General features: G+C 40.2%; 1 protein-coding gene across 13 annotated transcripts in view; it reads left to right on the forward strand.

Moving 5' to 3' along the window:
• MITF (melanocyte inducing transcription factor) overlaps nt 1-16,562 on the forward strand; it is a 217,329-nt gene that overhangs the window by 197,458 nt on the left and 3,309 nt on the right. For 8 of the 13 annotated variants that reach the window (XM_081820631.1, XM_081820586.1, XM_081820591.1 and 5 more), the window contains 4 exons: nt 896-970; nt 6,341-6,416; nt 9,996-10,143; nt 15,590-16,382. In XM_081820631.1, the coding sequence (XP_081676757.1) occupies nt 896-970; nt 6,341-6,416; nt 9,996-10,143; nt 15,590-15,991 (701 nt within the window). In that variant the 3' untranslated portion in view covers nt 15,992-16,382. The other 5 variants (XM_081820599.1, XM_081820578.1, XM_081820571.1 and 2 more) reach the window with 2 other exon arrangements.

Raw genomic sequence — 16,562 nt, forward strand, 5'->3', positions numbered from 1 at the left:
GTTTTGTTTTGCCTTCTGTAAGGTGCAAAGTCATCCCCCCACAGAGATCCCACAAGAGTTGCAATGCAAATAGATCTTTTCAAATGGAGTTGCCACCAAACACCTCTGTACCCTATTCCTATTTTTGTTTTTATGAACTCAGACTAGTAGGGTCTGAGTTTCTCAGGGTCATCATTTCGTTCTAGCAAGTTCTGTTGGAACCTGGCTCCAAGTTCCAAAAAAAAAAAAAATGAATCCATTTCCACCAGAGATCTGACGTGATAGCTTCTCTCCCCAGTTTTCATGTCAGCATGTTACAAAGGCATCAAAGAAATAAAGAAAAGTTCTGTTGCATGAAAAGAAAATTTGACTCCCAGGGTGTCTGGGTGGCTCAGTCGGTTAAGCGTCCAACTCCTGGTTTCTGCTCAGGTCACGATCTCAGGGTCGTGGCATGAAGCCCCGCATCAGGCTGTGCAATCAGCATGGAGCCTGCTTGAGATTCTCCCTCTGCCTCTCCTGCTTATGTTCTCTCTTTCTCTCTCTCTGAAATAAATAAATAAATCTTAAAAAAAAAAGAAAAGAAAATTCAACTCCTGATAATAGAATATCAACAACAAATTTCTAGTTTTCTAGTTATTTTTCTTCTTGTGTGTTTGTAGTGTGTCAGACAACTTTGTTACTGGTCTTTTATCATTTTGTAGAAGCCAAGTCTTTGCATTTATTTGATATATATTGCTTTTGAAAAAATACAAGCTTTTGAAAAATCATGATTTTAAAAACCCTATTTTTTTTTTTTATTGTGACAATCTGGTCAGATAAGTTTCCATATATATCTAGAAAATGAGATGTTTTGTAGTTTACGTCATTGTGTGCCTTAAACAGTTCCCGTTTCTAATTACTTCATTCACGTGCACAGCGTGTATTTTTCCCACAGAATCTGAAGCGAGAGCATTGGCTAAAGAGAGGCAAAAAAAGGACAATCACAACTTGAGTAAGTTGGTTTCATGTTCATGATGTTTGATATTGGAGTGGATGTTCCCCCTTATATCCAAATTGTTTGAAATCTTGTGGGAGGAAATTGATATGCATAGCTGTTAAAAGTACATTTATGGAAGAAAAAATGTTTTTCAGAGAAACTAAGGTTTTTCCCATATTTTGTCTCTGATCAAATTGAAATTTTTTCCAGTATTCTGAAGAGTACTTATTTATAGTAATAGTTCTGGGTGTGTGTGTGTGTGTGTGTGTGTGTTTGGTGAGAGGGAGACTTGATCCCCAACTACCCAATTATAAGTGTTGCTCACACTGGAACTTATTAACAAAAGGGGATTATGGGATCACCTTCTCCAGTGAGATTTGAAAGAAAAAAAAAAAAACAGTTGGAGGGGAGTCTGTGGGTGAGGTAGCCTCCCAAATTTCTGACTTAAACTGTGACTTAAAAACATATCTTCCAACATTTAAAATTATTTTTTATGTCTTTAATTTACTCTTAACCAAGTCTTTAAGCTTTTTCCTATGAGAACTAAAGATTTTGTTTCATAAACAAAAGTAAAAGAGACTGCACAGTTCAAAAAAAAAAAAAGATGAGGTTTGGTGGTAGGAAGAAGTCATTGACATGTGTGTGAATTTTTCATCTCACGGCCCCCTGTCCTCTTCTTCCTAAATTGAGTTTTAAGAATGTAGGTTACATATAAATACTTTGTCCTCATAAAAATGGTAAAATGAGACCAGAATTTAAAATGATAGAATAAAGCTAGAGTTCTCCTCTGATTCCCGAGAGTCATCATCATTGTAGTTGATGTTGTTGTTTTCAGTTTGCCGTTGGTCTTCCCAGCCTCTGCCCAGGTATTAACATACACATGCACACAGAGAATAAACAGTGGTTTTTGTGTGTGTCTGTTGTAACACAAGTATCATGTTATCCATGTTTGTTGCTGTTTATTTTCTTACTCAGCAGTCCATCCCGAAGAACTTTTGCTGTTATTAGTGTAGATCTGTCTCCTTTTTAACGACTGTTGCATACTATTCCATAGTGTCGCGTGACTGTGTGAAATTCAGTAATCCTACTACTAAGTGTTGATATTGCTTCCAGTTCTTCCCAGTTACAAACAATGCCATAGTGAACATTTGCGCACACGCCTCTTTGTGTACAGGGAAGTTTGTTTCTCCAGGTTAGGTACTGAGAAATGGAACTGCTAGGCCCCAGAGAGGGGGTGAGTGCTTTCTTTTAATAGATTCTGCCCTTCCCAGTTCCTGTTTCAGGTCTGAGAAGCTTTGCTCCTTTGTACCAAAAGATTTGCACTAATATTTCTAAGGTCTCCTCCAGCTTCCAAGTAATTGTACTCGAAGATATTTCTTCTTTTCAAAGAACTTAGAATTAAGATAATTAAGCATTATCCAAAACTTCACCTAACTAAAATGTGGAAAACTAAGCTGGATCTTGTCAAAAACAATGCCTTTACTTAGGCACCCGAACTCTCAAGTTTAGGGTTGTCAGTAAAGTATAAACATGATCAGGTCACACTCTGAGGGCTATAAAAACATATTAAAATCTCATCTAACCATTAGAAATGAACACTCAAGGTTAGATTGTCCATTGGCATAGCTTTTCCTCTCCTAGAAGCTTACCTTGTAAAAGTAGTTGCCAAAATGTGCACAATCATATATTCATTTATTTACTCATAACTATTTATTGAGCCCCATTTTGTACGAGGCATTTTTCTACAGAAGTGAATCAGACAGAGAGGCTTCCCACTCTTATGAGCTTCCATTTGAGTCAAGGGCAGACAGAATAGATGAGCAAAAAAATACAGTAAGGTGGTGTTTTTAGTATAGAGCAAGAATTACGACAGGAATAAAATGTACCTGTGAGCATTGGCCAAAACATTTGTTATACCGTTGACAGTGATGGAGAAATTGGAAATAGTCTAAATATTCATCAGTAGAGTATTTGTAAATAAATTATGGGATATCCATATACGGGATACTCAGTGGCTCAAGAAAAATGGAGTTGGTCTGTTTCACCTGATTTATCTGGGTGTCCACAATATATTACTGAGTGAAAAGAGCAAGTGGCAGAATAATATGTATAGTATCTCATTATGTAAAAAGATCACAGTGGTTAGAGATGTGCATGTGTGTGTGGGGTGGGGGATGTGTGTGTGCTGGGAGATTTAGGAGTTTACCTTTATCATTGACAATTTCTTCAGGCAAATAGGTGTTGTATGGTGTAAAGAGTTGGCTTTTACTTTTTCCTTTATGCACTTTTGTATGTTTTGCAATATTTTGCAAGTTATAATAAAAAATAACTGGGGAGGGAAGGTACTGCATTAAATTACTGAGGGCCTACTGGGTGCCAGATTCATACGGGTACTTGGAATGCCTCAATGAATAAATATACATATACATATATACATATACATACATATATATATTCAAATAAATGAACTATGCAGATGGTAGAAGGTTCTGTGAGAAGACAAAGTGCAGGCAATGGGATAGAGCGTCAGGATAAGCATGGGAGGAGGTGGTAGTTCATTTTTAAGTAGGGTGGTCAGGGAAGGCTCATAGGTAAATTTGAGTCACTACCTGAGGGAGGAGAGGGCAGAGCCATTCAGATATCTGGGGGAAGAGTGTTCCAGGCAGGGTGAAGAGCAGTATGAAGTCCTAAAGTTGGGGAGTCCTAAAGTGGTTGAGGAATTGCAAGCAGCCCATGGGGCTGAAGGGAGGTGGGACACAGGTGAGTCATGACAGAAGATGTGGTCAGAGAGGGAGAGGAGAACATGATGTCAGAGGGATGGGAGCCCACCAGATCCTTGTAGGACTTGGCCTTTGTCTAGGTGAGGTGGGAAATGATTGGCAGGTTTTCAGCAAGGGGTTGGATGCTCTGACTTATGTTTTGACAGGATCCCTCTGGCCATTGTGGTCTAAATAGACCAAAGTGGGTAGGAAGCAGTGAGCATGGGTGACACAGAGATAGCAGTTAGGAGCATTGCAGTCATCCAGGCGAGAGAGGATGGTGGCTTCTCTCAGGTAGCAGTGGAGGTTAGAAGTGCACAGATTCTAGAAATATTTTGAATGTAGAACCAACAGACTTTGATGATGGATCAGATGTGGGATATGAGAGGAAGAGAGGTGCAGAATTGATTCTAAGGTTCTGGCTTAAGTAACTGGAAGGATGGAGTTACATTAAATGAGGTGGAAAAGCCTGTGGGTAGAGTTATTTGAGCATGGAAAACCAGGAGCTTGTGTGTGGAGTATTAGGGCTGTTCATTAGACCTCCCTGTGGAAACATCTAGTAGTCAGACATATGAGTCGGGTTCCAGAGACATGTCTGAGCTGGAAATACAACTAGGGAGGTCATCAGTGTGTATGTGGTGTTAAAAACCATGAGACTAAATGAGGTCACCACTAAGTGAATGGAGATCAAGAAGAGTCCCAAGAACAGTGCCCTGGGTACACAGCATGTTTGGAGAATGAAAAATCATCCCAAAGGATGTATAAGAAACTTAACAGTGGTCGTATTTGGATCATAGGGGACTTTTACTTCACCTTTTATATTTCAGTGCTGTTTGAATCTTTATGATTATTATATGCTTGGAAAAGTAAGAAAACATGTCATGCTTCAGAGTTTTAGAGGAGCTTAGCTAGAAGATCAGGGGTCCAAAAATTCCTTCTTTAGACCCATTGAGTATCACTATTTCTATTTTATAAAAGCTTAATGATAAGGGAGTATTTTATGTAACTGACTGAATCATAGAAGTGATCGCCCAGCTAAGAAAAAAAAAAAAAGTGTTGGGAATGTAGCACATAATATTATTTACCTAAGTCTATGGAGTATTAGTAGGTTAAATATAAATATGTATCAGGACATAATATGTTTAAAGTGAAATATTAACATCTTCAATCCAATTTATTAGACCTTAAGTTATTTGGAATTTATTTGCCAGAGTAGGTAAATTAGAAACATTTATTAACTCATATGCTTTACTGTTTCATCCTCCCCTAAGAAGATGGTAATTTAGCTAACCACGCAACTAGATTGATAAAATAGGGATGCCATTAGGATGCATAGTGTAGTTAAACAAGCTGGACTTGACTCCTGGACTTGTGTTACTCTGTTCTCTAGCCACTCAACAGAGCTGCTTGCTGAGCACTTGAAATGTGGCTAGTTCAAATTGCGATGTGCTTGTAAGGATAAAAAAGATGCTGGATTAAAAAATTGAGTACCAAGAAAGAATGTTCAACATTTAATTTATTAATACTTAAATAGATTACAGTGAAGTGATGGTATTTGGGGTATATTGGGTTTACAAAAATACTCTAATTTTACCTCTTTCTTTTTACTTTTTCAATGCGGCTACTAGAAAATTTAAAATTACAGAAATTACTTGCATTGCATTTCTGTTGGGCAAGACAGAGCTTAGAGCAGGGAGTTTTGTATGGCCTCTAGGCTAAGAAGGTTTTTTACCTTTTTTTTTTTAATTTTATTGTTAGTCACCATACATTACATCATTAGTTTTTGATGTAGAGTTCCATGATTCATTGTTTGCGTATAACACCCAGTGCTCCATGCAGAACATGCCCTCTTTAATACACATCACCAGGCTAACCCATCCCCCCACCCCTCTCACCTCTAGAACCCTCAGTTTGTTTCTCAGAGTCCATAGTCTCTCATGGTTCGTCTCCCCCTCCAATTTTGCCCCCTGGGTTTTTTACATTTTTAAATGGTTTAAAAAAAAAAAAAAAACCGTAGGAAGAATATTCTGGCACCCAGTGCTTCTTGTTGGTAGACTTGCATTGCAAAAAAATTGTATCCAGTTAATATTACCACATTTTGAATTTTGTCAGTAAAGAAAAAAAAAAATCTATGGAAATCTATTTTCTCTTTCGTTATTTAGGTACCTACATAATATCCTCAGTTTTGCCATTTGGCCCTCAAAGCCAAAAGTAACTCATTATGTGGCCCTGTAAAAGTTCGCTGCCCCCTAATCTGAATACTCAGGGTTGAGTTCTGGCTGTTCCCACTTATTGCTGGGTGTCCTTGTCAAGTCTCTAATATCCCCCAAGTAGTTTTGACATTTATAATTGAGGATACTCACTCCAATTTCAGTGGTGTTACAGGATCAAATGAGAAATTACAGCCTCGGGACTTTGTAAATGATAAAGTGCTGTACAAAGGTAGCCCATTTTTTGGAAGTGCTTTAACCTCAGTACCAAAAACATGATAACGATGGGGAAATACAGATTCGGGTTATATGGCCTTGGGCCGGCAAAGTTAATGCACACATGGCTTTAACAAGGTATACTAAATAGTATGTGGTGGCTGTTACTAATTGTCCCTTCCTGTGCTCTTTTCTTGAAGTTGAACGAAGAAGACGATTTAACATAAATGACCGCATTAAGGAACTAGGTACTTTGATTCCCAAGTCAAATGATCCGTGAGTACAATTCCATGTTAATCTGCACCATATATTTTTTGGTACCTTAATGTTTATTCATATGTTGCAAAAAGTGCACAGGTACAGAAACTAGAGTCAAGAAGTACCCCCTCTCTTTTTGGTTCCATTTCTGGTATGCTTCTTGTTCCTTTCTTTTGGTTTGTCTCATCAAACTAAAATTTTGAGAGAAATCAACTGAATTGTATTTAAGGGTTACTGGACATCAGCTGTTAGCTTTGGATATGAGGAGGTGGCTTTCTGAAATCTGAGACTCCTTGGCAAGTGATCACCAAGCTGCTAGAAAAATTCTCTTAACGATTCACGCAGGGCAGAGATTTCAATAGCTGTTTAGACTAGATTTGTTGACTATTTGCTGTACTCATACAGTATCTATGGGTCCTGACAGCTGGTTTTAGAGACTTCGAGTTTAACAATATTCAACCGACAAAAGGTCACAGATTTTTTTTGAAAACTTGCATGCCCTCGGTATGTTACCAATCTGTAGAAAAGTAATTTTTAATCTTCTTTTTAAGTACACGTCAGCTGATTTGGGTTTCAGTTTCCAGTCTCTGCTTACCTCCGACCCCCTTTCAGACGGAGATAACAGTTGTAAAGATAATTTTCCTACCAACGTCAGCAAGTAGGACAACAAATACACAATTTTTATCCATTAGAAAGTGGCCCATTTGAAGTAAGGGGCTAGAGGGTGTATACATTTTAATGGCTCCCACAGGCATCCAATGAAATTAGCCTTTGAATATGACCTTTTAGCTACCTAATAAAATGTAAAGATGAAATCAAGCATTATTCATGCAAGGCTTATTAAATTTGCTATTCACATTATTGTCAGGGAATTTGTGACAAAATAAAATAAAATCATTGCCCATTGTAAGGTGGTTTTGATGGATGTTCAAGCACAATTTCCATCATCAACATTTTGCTTTCCCACGTTTCAAGGAAAGCCATTTTGAAACTCAAAACATTCAAATTCTCAGTTCTGCAGCACAAATTTATCCTACTAAGGGGCTGTGACCTTCATTTCCTATAGTCAGTCTTGCATGATAGTTGAAATTGAATTCCCATTTTCCTGTTCTTTATCAGCTTTCACTTTTTAGCATATTCTTTTAAACTGTAGCATATGAATCTCTTTAGCAACGTATTATGAAATTATGGGGCTGCAGTGAAAGCCTCTATTTGCATATCTTCTTTCTCTATTGTATTAGAATACTTACGTGTTTATAATCTGAACTGATAATGATCTTTAATTGTAGGCATTGTTTTAAGATAAATGGACTATATCTCTAATGGGAGTTTTTTCATACCAGTTTCTGGAACAGGCTCTGGGGCTGCTATAGGGACACAGTCCAGCTGACCAGGGTCTTAGCCCCATACGCTCTCCTCCCCTACAGCAGATCTGCTTTTGTTAATTTATATATTGGGGATCTTTTTATACTTCTGTGTGAAAAAAGGGTTGCTCTCTAATTATAAGGGGAAAAAAAAGTTTGAATACCCTTCCTTCAAGCCTAAAGGCATAATTGATTGATTGGGTCTCACAAGGAAGCAAAACCTAATAAGATAATTGGTTGGAATAGTCACTTCTTAAAAACTGAGTAGCTACTTACATGTGTCAGTATGGGTTTTTCAACTTCCTGGCCTCATTAAAGCATCTTTCATTATAGTTACATTTCTCTCTGGCTGCCAAAGGGTCTGTTACTTTGATCTCAGCCCCGAACCTTAAACAAGTTAGCTCGGTGCTCCCTCTATCTCAGGACACCTCCCTGGGTAGCCCTCTTCAGTGCTCAGACCCCAGGGATCAACCCTCCCCCGCCAGGGAATTCTCTGGGGTCTGTAAGTCTGCCTCTCGTGAGAGAACTGTTTTGTTTTCATCTAATCCATAGGAGGATCAATTACTTGGTGACTTGTTTTAATGACCCTCCATTCATACATCCCGGCTGATACTTCCCATCTGCCTCGAGCAGCTGTAGGTTGTGGGGTAGAAGAGTTTTCATACATGAAGTTGTTTTTGATTTATTTTTCATTGTCCTTGTCATTGTCATCATGAGCACTGTCTATGAAAGAGCTCAGATTAATTTAAGGTGCCCCAGAAATACTACGTATGTAATTATAATTTCATTCTTTTTTTTTTTTTTTAAAAGATTTTATTTATTTATTTGAGAGAGAGAGAGAATGAGAGAGAGCACATGAGAGGGGGGAGGGCCAGAGGGAGAAGCAGACCCCCCGCTGAGCAAGGAGCCCGATGTGGGACTCGATCCCGGGACTCCAGGATCATGCCCTGAGCTGAAGGCAGTCGCTTAACCAACTGAGCCACCCAGGCGCCCCTATAATTTCATTCTTAATTATTTTTCTGGAGTGCTCTAAATTTTTCAGCTCACTTTTACCTACATTTTAATGGTGTTCTTAATTTCCTCATATACATGAGGACATTACAGCTACAGTGATTTAAAAACTCAAAGGCACCAAGCTCAGGCTGCCTGGGTTCGAATTCCAAAACAGTCCCTTACTAGATGTGTGATCTTGGGAAAGACACTTGATTTTCCTCATCTGTTAAAAAAGGCAGGGGTGTTCAGAATATTCCTTCCTAGTCTGGTTGTTTTGAGGACTCTGTCACATGAGAAGAATGATATAATGATTCAGTGCATGGAGTCTGGAGCCATATCCTCTAGGCTTCCTGCCTCTGCCAGTTCCTAGCTGTGTGACCTTGGGCAAATTACTTCACCTCTCTGTGCCTTTGTTTCCCACTCTACAAAATGGGGACAATATTAGTGCCTAGCCACTGAGGTTGTTGTGATTAAATGATCTGTAAAACACCTTAAAACATACCTAGCACATAGTAAATGCTATTTAAAGATAACCATTATAATTATTCTGTTGAGCCTTTAACACAGTGCCTGCTTTGTTACTTGAATTGCATTCTAGACTTTTCCTAGCACATTCCTCTAAGAGGCCTCCTTAGAGTTCAGTAACGTACCTGCGAGGCTGTTCATACATGTGTAGTATCACCATTTTATAGATGAAGAAACAGGGACACAGAGAGAGGTTAGGGAACTTGGCCAGGAATATTCATGAGAAAATCCAAGGATACCACTTTTATGCTTCACATGGTCAAGTAGTAGGATCTCACGGAATTTTTTTTTAACTGTAGCTTATTCTGCCTGTCTGAATGAGTTAACTTTGATAGTCCTAGAAACCTATAGCTCTTTAATATAGTTTTTAAGAATATTGATTTTTGTAATCAACAGAACTAAATTTAAGTCCTGACTCCACCTTAGAGTAGCTCTGTAACCAAGGGCATCTTGAATAGTATCTGTTTCAGCACGTGCACCACACCCCTCCTTTCCAAGGTGCTTGTCTGGGACAGGTAGGATAAGGTCTAAGAAGGGGGTGGATAGTGTCTGGCACATGGAAGCACTCAGTGAATGGTAGCTATCATCAACGTGTCATTGATTACGGTGTCTTTAGAAATCATTGCATTATTATTGCATTATTCATGCCCTGAATAATGAATTTTCATTGTGCCTCAAATCCCGAAAAAGGTTGTTTTCTTCCTCTTTGTTACAGAGACATGCGCTGGAACAAGGGAACCATCTTAAAAGCATCTGTGGACTATATCCGAAAGTTGCAACGAGAACAGCAACGTGCAAAAGAACTTGAAAACCGACAGAAGAAACTGGAGCACGCCAACCGGCATTTGCTGCTCAGAATACAGGTACGGGGCATGTGTTGTGAGCGGTTTGCAATATGTCCCTGACTTGGAGGTGGAAGGAAAAGGGGATATAATGAGCCATGGGGGACTTGATTTTTACACGATCCTAATACAGTAGCTACTCGTTATTTATGGATTCCCTGTTTGTGAATTTGCTACTCATAAAAATTCACCGTAACCCCAAGATCAACATTCTTGGCACTCTCGTGGTCCTTCGTGGACATGTGCAGAGTGGCTAATCTGAGTTAAAATTGAACAAGGCAATGACCTGTTGTCTTATTTCAGCTCACGCTATAAATAAGCATCCTTTTCATGGTCCTTAGTCCCAGGCTTTTCACATTTCTCTGGGTTATATGGGTGAATTTTGCTGTTTAAAATGGCCCCTAAGAGTATTACTGAAGTTGTCTGGTGTTCCTAAGCATGAAAAAGCTGTGAGGTGTCTTACGGAGATAAGTTTCCTTCGTAGGTGAGTTGCAGTGCTGTTGGCTTTGAGTTCAACGTTAATGAATCAACGTTATGTATTAAGGTGCCTTTGAACATAAAACAAGGTTATATGTCAATCAGTTAATGAAAATGTGACTAAGACACTCATAGAAACCTAACTCTGTATTTCCTCTAGAAGCAATCGTTTGGTATTTACTAATTCGGAGTTCAGAGCAACTTTATAGAACATAACTGTCTTAGTGCATTTGGACGACTGTAACGAAATACCACAGACTGGGTGGCTTACACAACAAACATTATTTCTCAGAGCTCTGGAGACTAGGAAGTCCAAGATCAAGGTGCAGGTAGATTCAGTGTCTGGTAAGAGTCTGCTTCCTGTTTCATAGACAGGGGTAGTGTCTCTGGGTCTTCACCATGGCAGTAGGGGAGGGGGGTTTGTGGTGTTTCTTTTATAAGGGCATGAATCCCATTCATGAGGATTCCACCCTCATGACCTCATCACCATCCAAAGCCCTACCTCCAAATACATCATACTGGTGATTAGATTTCAACATATGAATTTTGGCAGGGGTGGGATGGGGACGCAAGCATTCAATCAGTAGCAATAATTACCTCCAGTAGTGAGAATTGATTGAAGTTGTTAAATACCAAGATGCCTTCGTATTTGGTGGGGGCATGTAGCCCATGGTCAAAGCCCATGTTTATAGGGAACTTGGAGACGTCCAGACGATCTTATCCTCAAGATAAAAATTGTAGAAATAGTTACAGATAGTGAAATTATACCGTATGTATGTATGTATGTATGTATCTTTAACTCACACTATTTATTCTTAGAGGTAGAGATACTAACTCTGATATGTGGAATTCATCTGTTGTTCTATGTATCGAGTGTACATACCAGTGTGAAGTGTGAGATGGGGCAGTCCTTCTGTACTATCAGCTCCTGGTACTCCTCGTAGGTGCTCAGGCTCTCCGGCTGAGAGTAAACACATAACTTCCTCTGAAACTGTCTTGAAGAAGACAAAGAAAAATGGACTCTCTGCTGCTGACCAAAGGAATTGGCAAGAGTAATTTTCATTTACTTGCTGACCTTGAACACAGTCCTCCAGTAAGAGCCAACAGAGTACCTTCTTCTTGAGTAGATGGACCCCCCTTTTACCATTTTTTCAGGTTTCCAGTGCAACTCTGGTGGCAAGCAAAGCCTGACCCTTCAGACAGCAGTGTGTTTGATCTGGTGGTGTGTGTCCCGGACACCGAACCTCTTTAACAGAGTCATTCATTTATAATAATGATCTCCGATCTTTTGAGCGCCCCAGAACACTGTGGACATCTCTCAGTATCACTTCTCCCATTGCAGGCAGTGATCTTCAGCAGGGTGTCAGATGACGATTCTCCCCTAGGGGGTGCATTTTCGAATGTCCATAGTGAAGCAGAGGTTGCATGTCATTTGGAAATCCCTTTTTTTTTTTAATCTTTTTTTGTTTTTTGTTTGTTTCATGTTCATATGATCTCTTCAGTAAGTAGCTATAGGTCCTTTTCTCTTGAACGTGACATACCCATTTATAAAAGCAGCTTATACTAATATGTTATTTTCTTATACAAATGTTAAAACATAGGAACTCTTTTGAAAGAGAAGCTAAGTTTTGTTTTCAGCATCCAAACACGTCTCTTCGTGTGGAATATGAGTATTGTGAAAAACGTGGATTAGAAGTGCCACGGTGAGGATGTCGTGGGTTTCTTCCAGTGACAGTGGGGGGCAGCCCGTAGAACTTTTGCATATCACGGAACACATTGGTAATTAGGGAGGCTCTGCCATACGGTGAGCCTGAGTTCTCCAGATGAGACTTAGCACATTGTTTAGAAATCTAAGTAATGCTTTAATCAGCTGATAAACATTTTTAATTAAACAACAGGAGATCAGAGTAAAATGTTTGCCTCTTTTCATCCAACTTTCTTTTTAAGACAAACTACATGTATGGAGGAGCTGTTCTTATTAGCATGTTGGTGTAGATTTACAATAGTGCATGTTTTAAGCTTGGGCCTAAGGGCTTCCTTTCATTTTCGCTCCAAGTGATGCATGCAGAAATTTTCACAGAAGAAAGAGCATGAAGCCTTAATATCATTGGAACCATAATTTTATTAAACAGCCCAAGGCTTTAAAACGATGCCTGAAGAGACTTGTGTTTCTGGAGATCGAGCAAAGGAACATGTACATACTTGTGTGACATCTCAGGCTCCCGTCTCTGACGTGTCATGCGTCCAGAGAACAATCTCTACTGCACACTGAACATGACTTTTCAGGAACATGCATTTCTAGGCTTGTGGGCAAAGGTTGAGTGGCTGGATCACGTGGGAGGCTACTTTTCCCTCCTTCGTGAGGCACTGTGACTTGCTTCAAATTTATATTCTGTCCTTACTATATTAGTGTATGACAAGCATAGAAAGGATCGTCTTGGCACATAGAAGCAGAATGCTCATCGAGAGTCATTTGGGTTCAATTTAGGAGGGATCCAGGGATACTCAGGGAGAGTGGAAAGAGCACACTTGCATGGCATTTTGAAACGAGGAACCCAGGGAGGCTGTGACACTTGGGAAGTGCATTAGTCTTCTCAGGCTGCTCTAATAAATACCACTGGTCTGGAGGCTGAAACACCAGAGTGGCCTCTTCTCGCAGTTCTGAAGGCTGGAAATCCAAGGTCAGGGTGTGGGCAGGATTGGTTTTTCTTTACTTCCCTCGAAGGCTGCCTCTTCTTTGTGTTTTCCCGTGGTCTTACCTAGGTGTGTCCCTGTGTCCTAATCTCTTCTTTTTTTTTTAATTTAAATTCAATTAATTAACATGATGTACTGTTTGTTTCAGGGGTACAGGTCAGTGATTCAGCAGTCTTATATAATACTCAGTGCTCATTACATCATGTGCCATCCCCAATGTCCATCACCCAGTTACCCCATCCCGGCACCCCCACTCCCCTCTAGCAACCCTCAGTTTGTCTCCTGAGATTAAGAGTCTCTTATGGTTTGTCTCCCTCTCTGGTTTCATCTTGTTTCATTTTTTCCTCTCGTCCCCTATGATCCTCTGCCTTGTTTCTTAAAGTCCACATATCAGTGAGATCATATGCTAATCTCCTCTTCTTCTAAGGACATCTATCCTATTGGAGGTTGGATTAGGGCCCACCCAAATGACCTCATTGAACTTAATTACTTCTTTAAAAAACAGCATCTCTAAACAGAGTCACATTCTGAGGTGCTGGGAGTTACGACTTGAACATACGAATTTTTTTTTTTAAGATTTACTTTATTTATTTGAGAAAGAAGAGAGGGGGAGAGAGAGAGAGTGAGCACAAGTGGGGAGAGGGGCAGAGAGAGGCTCTCAAGCAGGGCACTGAGCGGGGAGCCTGACGTGGGGCTTGATCTCATGACCCTGGAACATAATAAATTTTTCAATTCAGCCCATCATATAAGGGATGTGAAGAAGCGTAGAAAGGAATTATTCATCCTCCCTGTAAGAACTTTCTTTTGGAAATAAAAAAAAACAGAAACCAACCAAAGGCCATACTTCCCTTGGCCCTGGTAAGATGAGTTAAGTGACACTTCTCAAACTTAAGTTCCTTATGTACAACTTCTCCAAGTTTCGCCATTCCCACCCAGACTTTATTAGGTCATGATACCCTTCGTATCTTAGTAACTGTTTCACTTTGCCCTCGGCCAAAGCAATACCTACCATTTCTTTGTTAGGTCCAAGCAACTTACTGAATATTTAGGTCCTAACAACTTAGTCGCCACTTGAAAATACAAAACATATAAGCCGAAAGAAAAAAAGCATTTTTATTTTATTTTTTAATAACTGCATTACCTACTAATGGGATGTGTGTGTCTGTTGCACACTGCACAGCTTCTGCAGCCACGGAATCTGGTTGGACAGTGCCACCCTCATTTCTCATCCCGTGTTGGTTTTCATGGAATTCTTACTTTTTATCACAGCAACACCAAAGACCCGCCTTCGCAATGATACATGATGGAGAAGCATGTCGCACAGTTTAACGCTGAGACTGTGGACCATCTTGAATTTGATAGTTCTCAGAGTAGTGTGCTATTTCCCCAGATATCTGAAAATGTCACAGTACCCTGAGAGTTCCCTGCAGCACACCCCTGGATATGTGCACACAGTTTAGGGACCCCAGAACTGCATTATTTACTGAACACTTTCCTTTAATCAGCTCACATTTTGAAATTTTATATTCATATTTGTCTTTATTTCTGTGTTTTTAAAATTTATCTTCAGAAATATGAACATCTGGGAGAGACTGTCTCTGTATTTAATACCTAATGAAATCAGTGTAGCACCTAAAACTCACATCATATACTACTGGTGGTTCCTATACTCTATTTTAAGAAATAGCATTTATTAATTGAAAAGAGCAAAAAAAAGATTATTTTCATAATTTATTGTTTTTTCCTCCAAGTGTCTGATTTTTAATACTTTACTTTTTTAAAAAAGATTTTATTTCTTTATTTGAGAGAGAGAGTGAGCACAGAGGGAGAGGGAGAAACAGACTCCCCCCTGAGCAGAGAGCCCCACATGGGGCTGGATCCCAGGACGCTGAGATCATGACCTGAGCCGAAGGCAGATGCTTAACTGGCTGAGCCACGCAGGCGCCCCTAATACTTTACTTTTTAGAGAAATTTTAGGGTCACAGCAAAATTGAGAAGAAGGTATAGAGAGACTCCCCATATGCTCCTGGCTCTCCCACAGGTCCACTGCCAGCCACATCCCCCACCACAGTGGTACATTTGCTACAGCTGATGTACCTACACCGTACAACATCGTCACCCAAAGTCCCTACTTGACCTTAGAGTTCACTGTTGGTGTTGTACATCCGATGAGTTTGAACAAATACATAATGACACGTATGCCCCATTATAGTATCACATACAGTACTTGGACTGCCCTAAAGTCCTCTGTACTCCGCCTCTTGAAACATCTGATTTTTTTTTACTTTCATTTTAGGAACTTGAAATGCAGGCTCGAGCTCACGGACTTTCACTCATTCCATCCACGGGCCTCTGCTCCCCCGATTTGGTGAATCGGATCATCAAGCAAGAACCCACTCTCGAGAACTGCAACCAAGACCTCCTTCAGCATCATGCAGACCTACCTTGTACGACGACACTCGACCTCACAGACGGCACCATCACCTTCAACAACAACCTTGGAGCCGGGACCGAGAGTAACCAAGCCTACGGCGTCCCCACGAAAATGGGATCCAAACTGGAAGACATCCTGATGGATGACACGCTTTCTCCCGTGGGCGTAACTGACCCACTGCTTTCGTCAGTGTCCCCCGGAGCTTCCAAAACGAGCAGCCGAAGGAGCAGCATGAGCATGGAAGAAGCCGAGCACGCTTGTTAGCGGGCCCTCCCTGCCCTGCGCTTTCAGAAACTGCTTCCTTTCTTGATTCGTAGGTTTCATAATTTACCCAAAGGGGGTTTCTTGATAATTTTCCTTTAATATGGAAGTTTTTTTCATGCTTTATCAATAGCCCAGGATATATTTTATTTTTAGAATTTTGTGAAACAGACTTGTATATTCTATTTTACAACTACAGATGCCTCCGAAGTATTGTACAATGAGTGTACAGTATCTGCGAACTGAATTCACCCTGGACTTCAGCTTTCTGAGCAAGAGGATTCTGCATCAGAGAAATTTCTGTCCATTTTTATTCAGGGGAAACTTGGTTTGAGATTTTAATGCCTGTGACATCTTTGGAAATTAAATGTAAAGTTTAATCGAGGGCACCTGGGTGGCTCAGTTGGTTAAGCGACTGCCTTCGGCTCAGGTCATGATCCTGGAGTCCCGGGATCGAGTCCCGCATCGGGCTCCCTGCTCAGCAGGGAGTCTGCTTCTCCCTCTGACCCTCCCCCCTCTCATGTGCTCTCTCTCTCCTCTCATCCTCTCTCTCAAATAAATAAATAAAATCTTT

This window comes from Leptonychotes weddellii, chromosome 1 (genome assembly GCF_054177405.1).
Source record: "Leptonychotes weddellii isolate Sample4059 chromosome 1, ASM5417740v2, whole genome shotgun sequence".
In the NCBI taxonomy this organism is placed as follows: domain Eukaryota; kingdom Metazoa; phylum Chordata; class Mammalia; order Carnivora; family Phocidae; genus Leptonychotes; species Leptonychotes weddellii.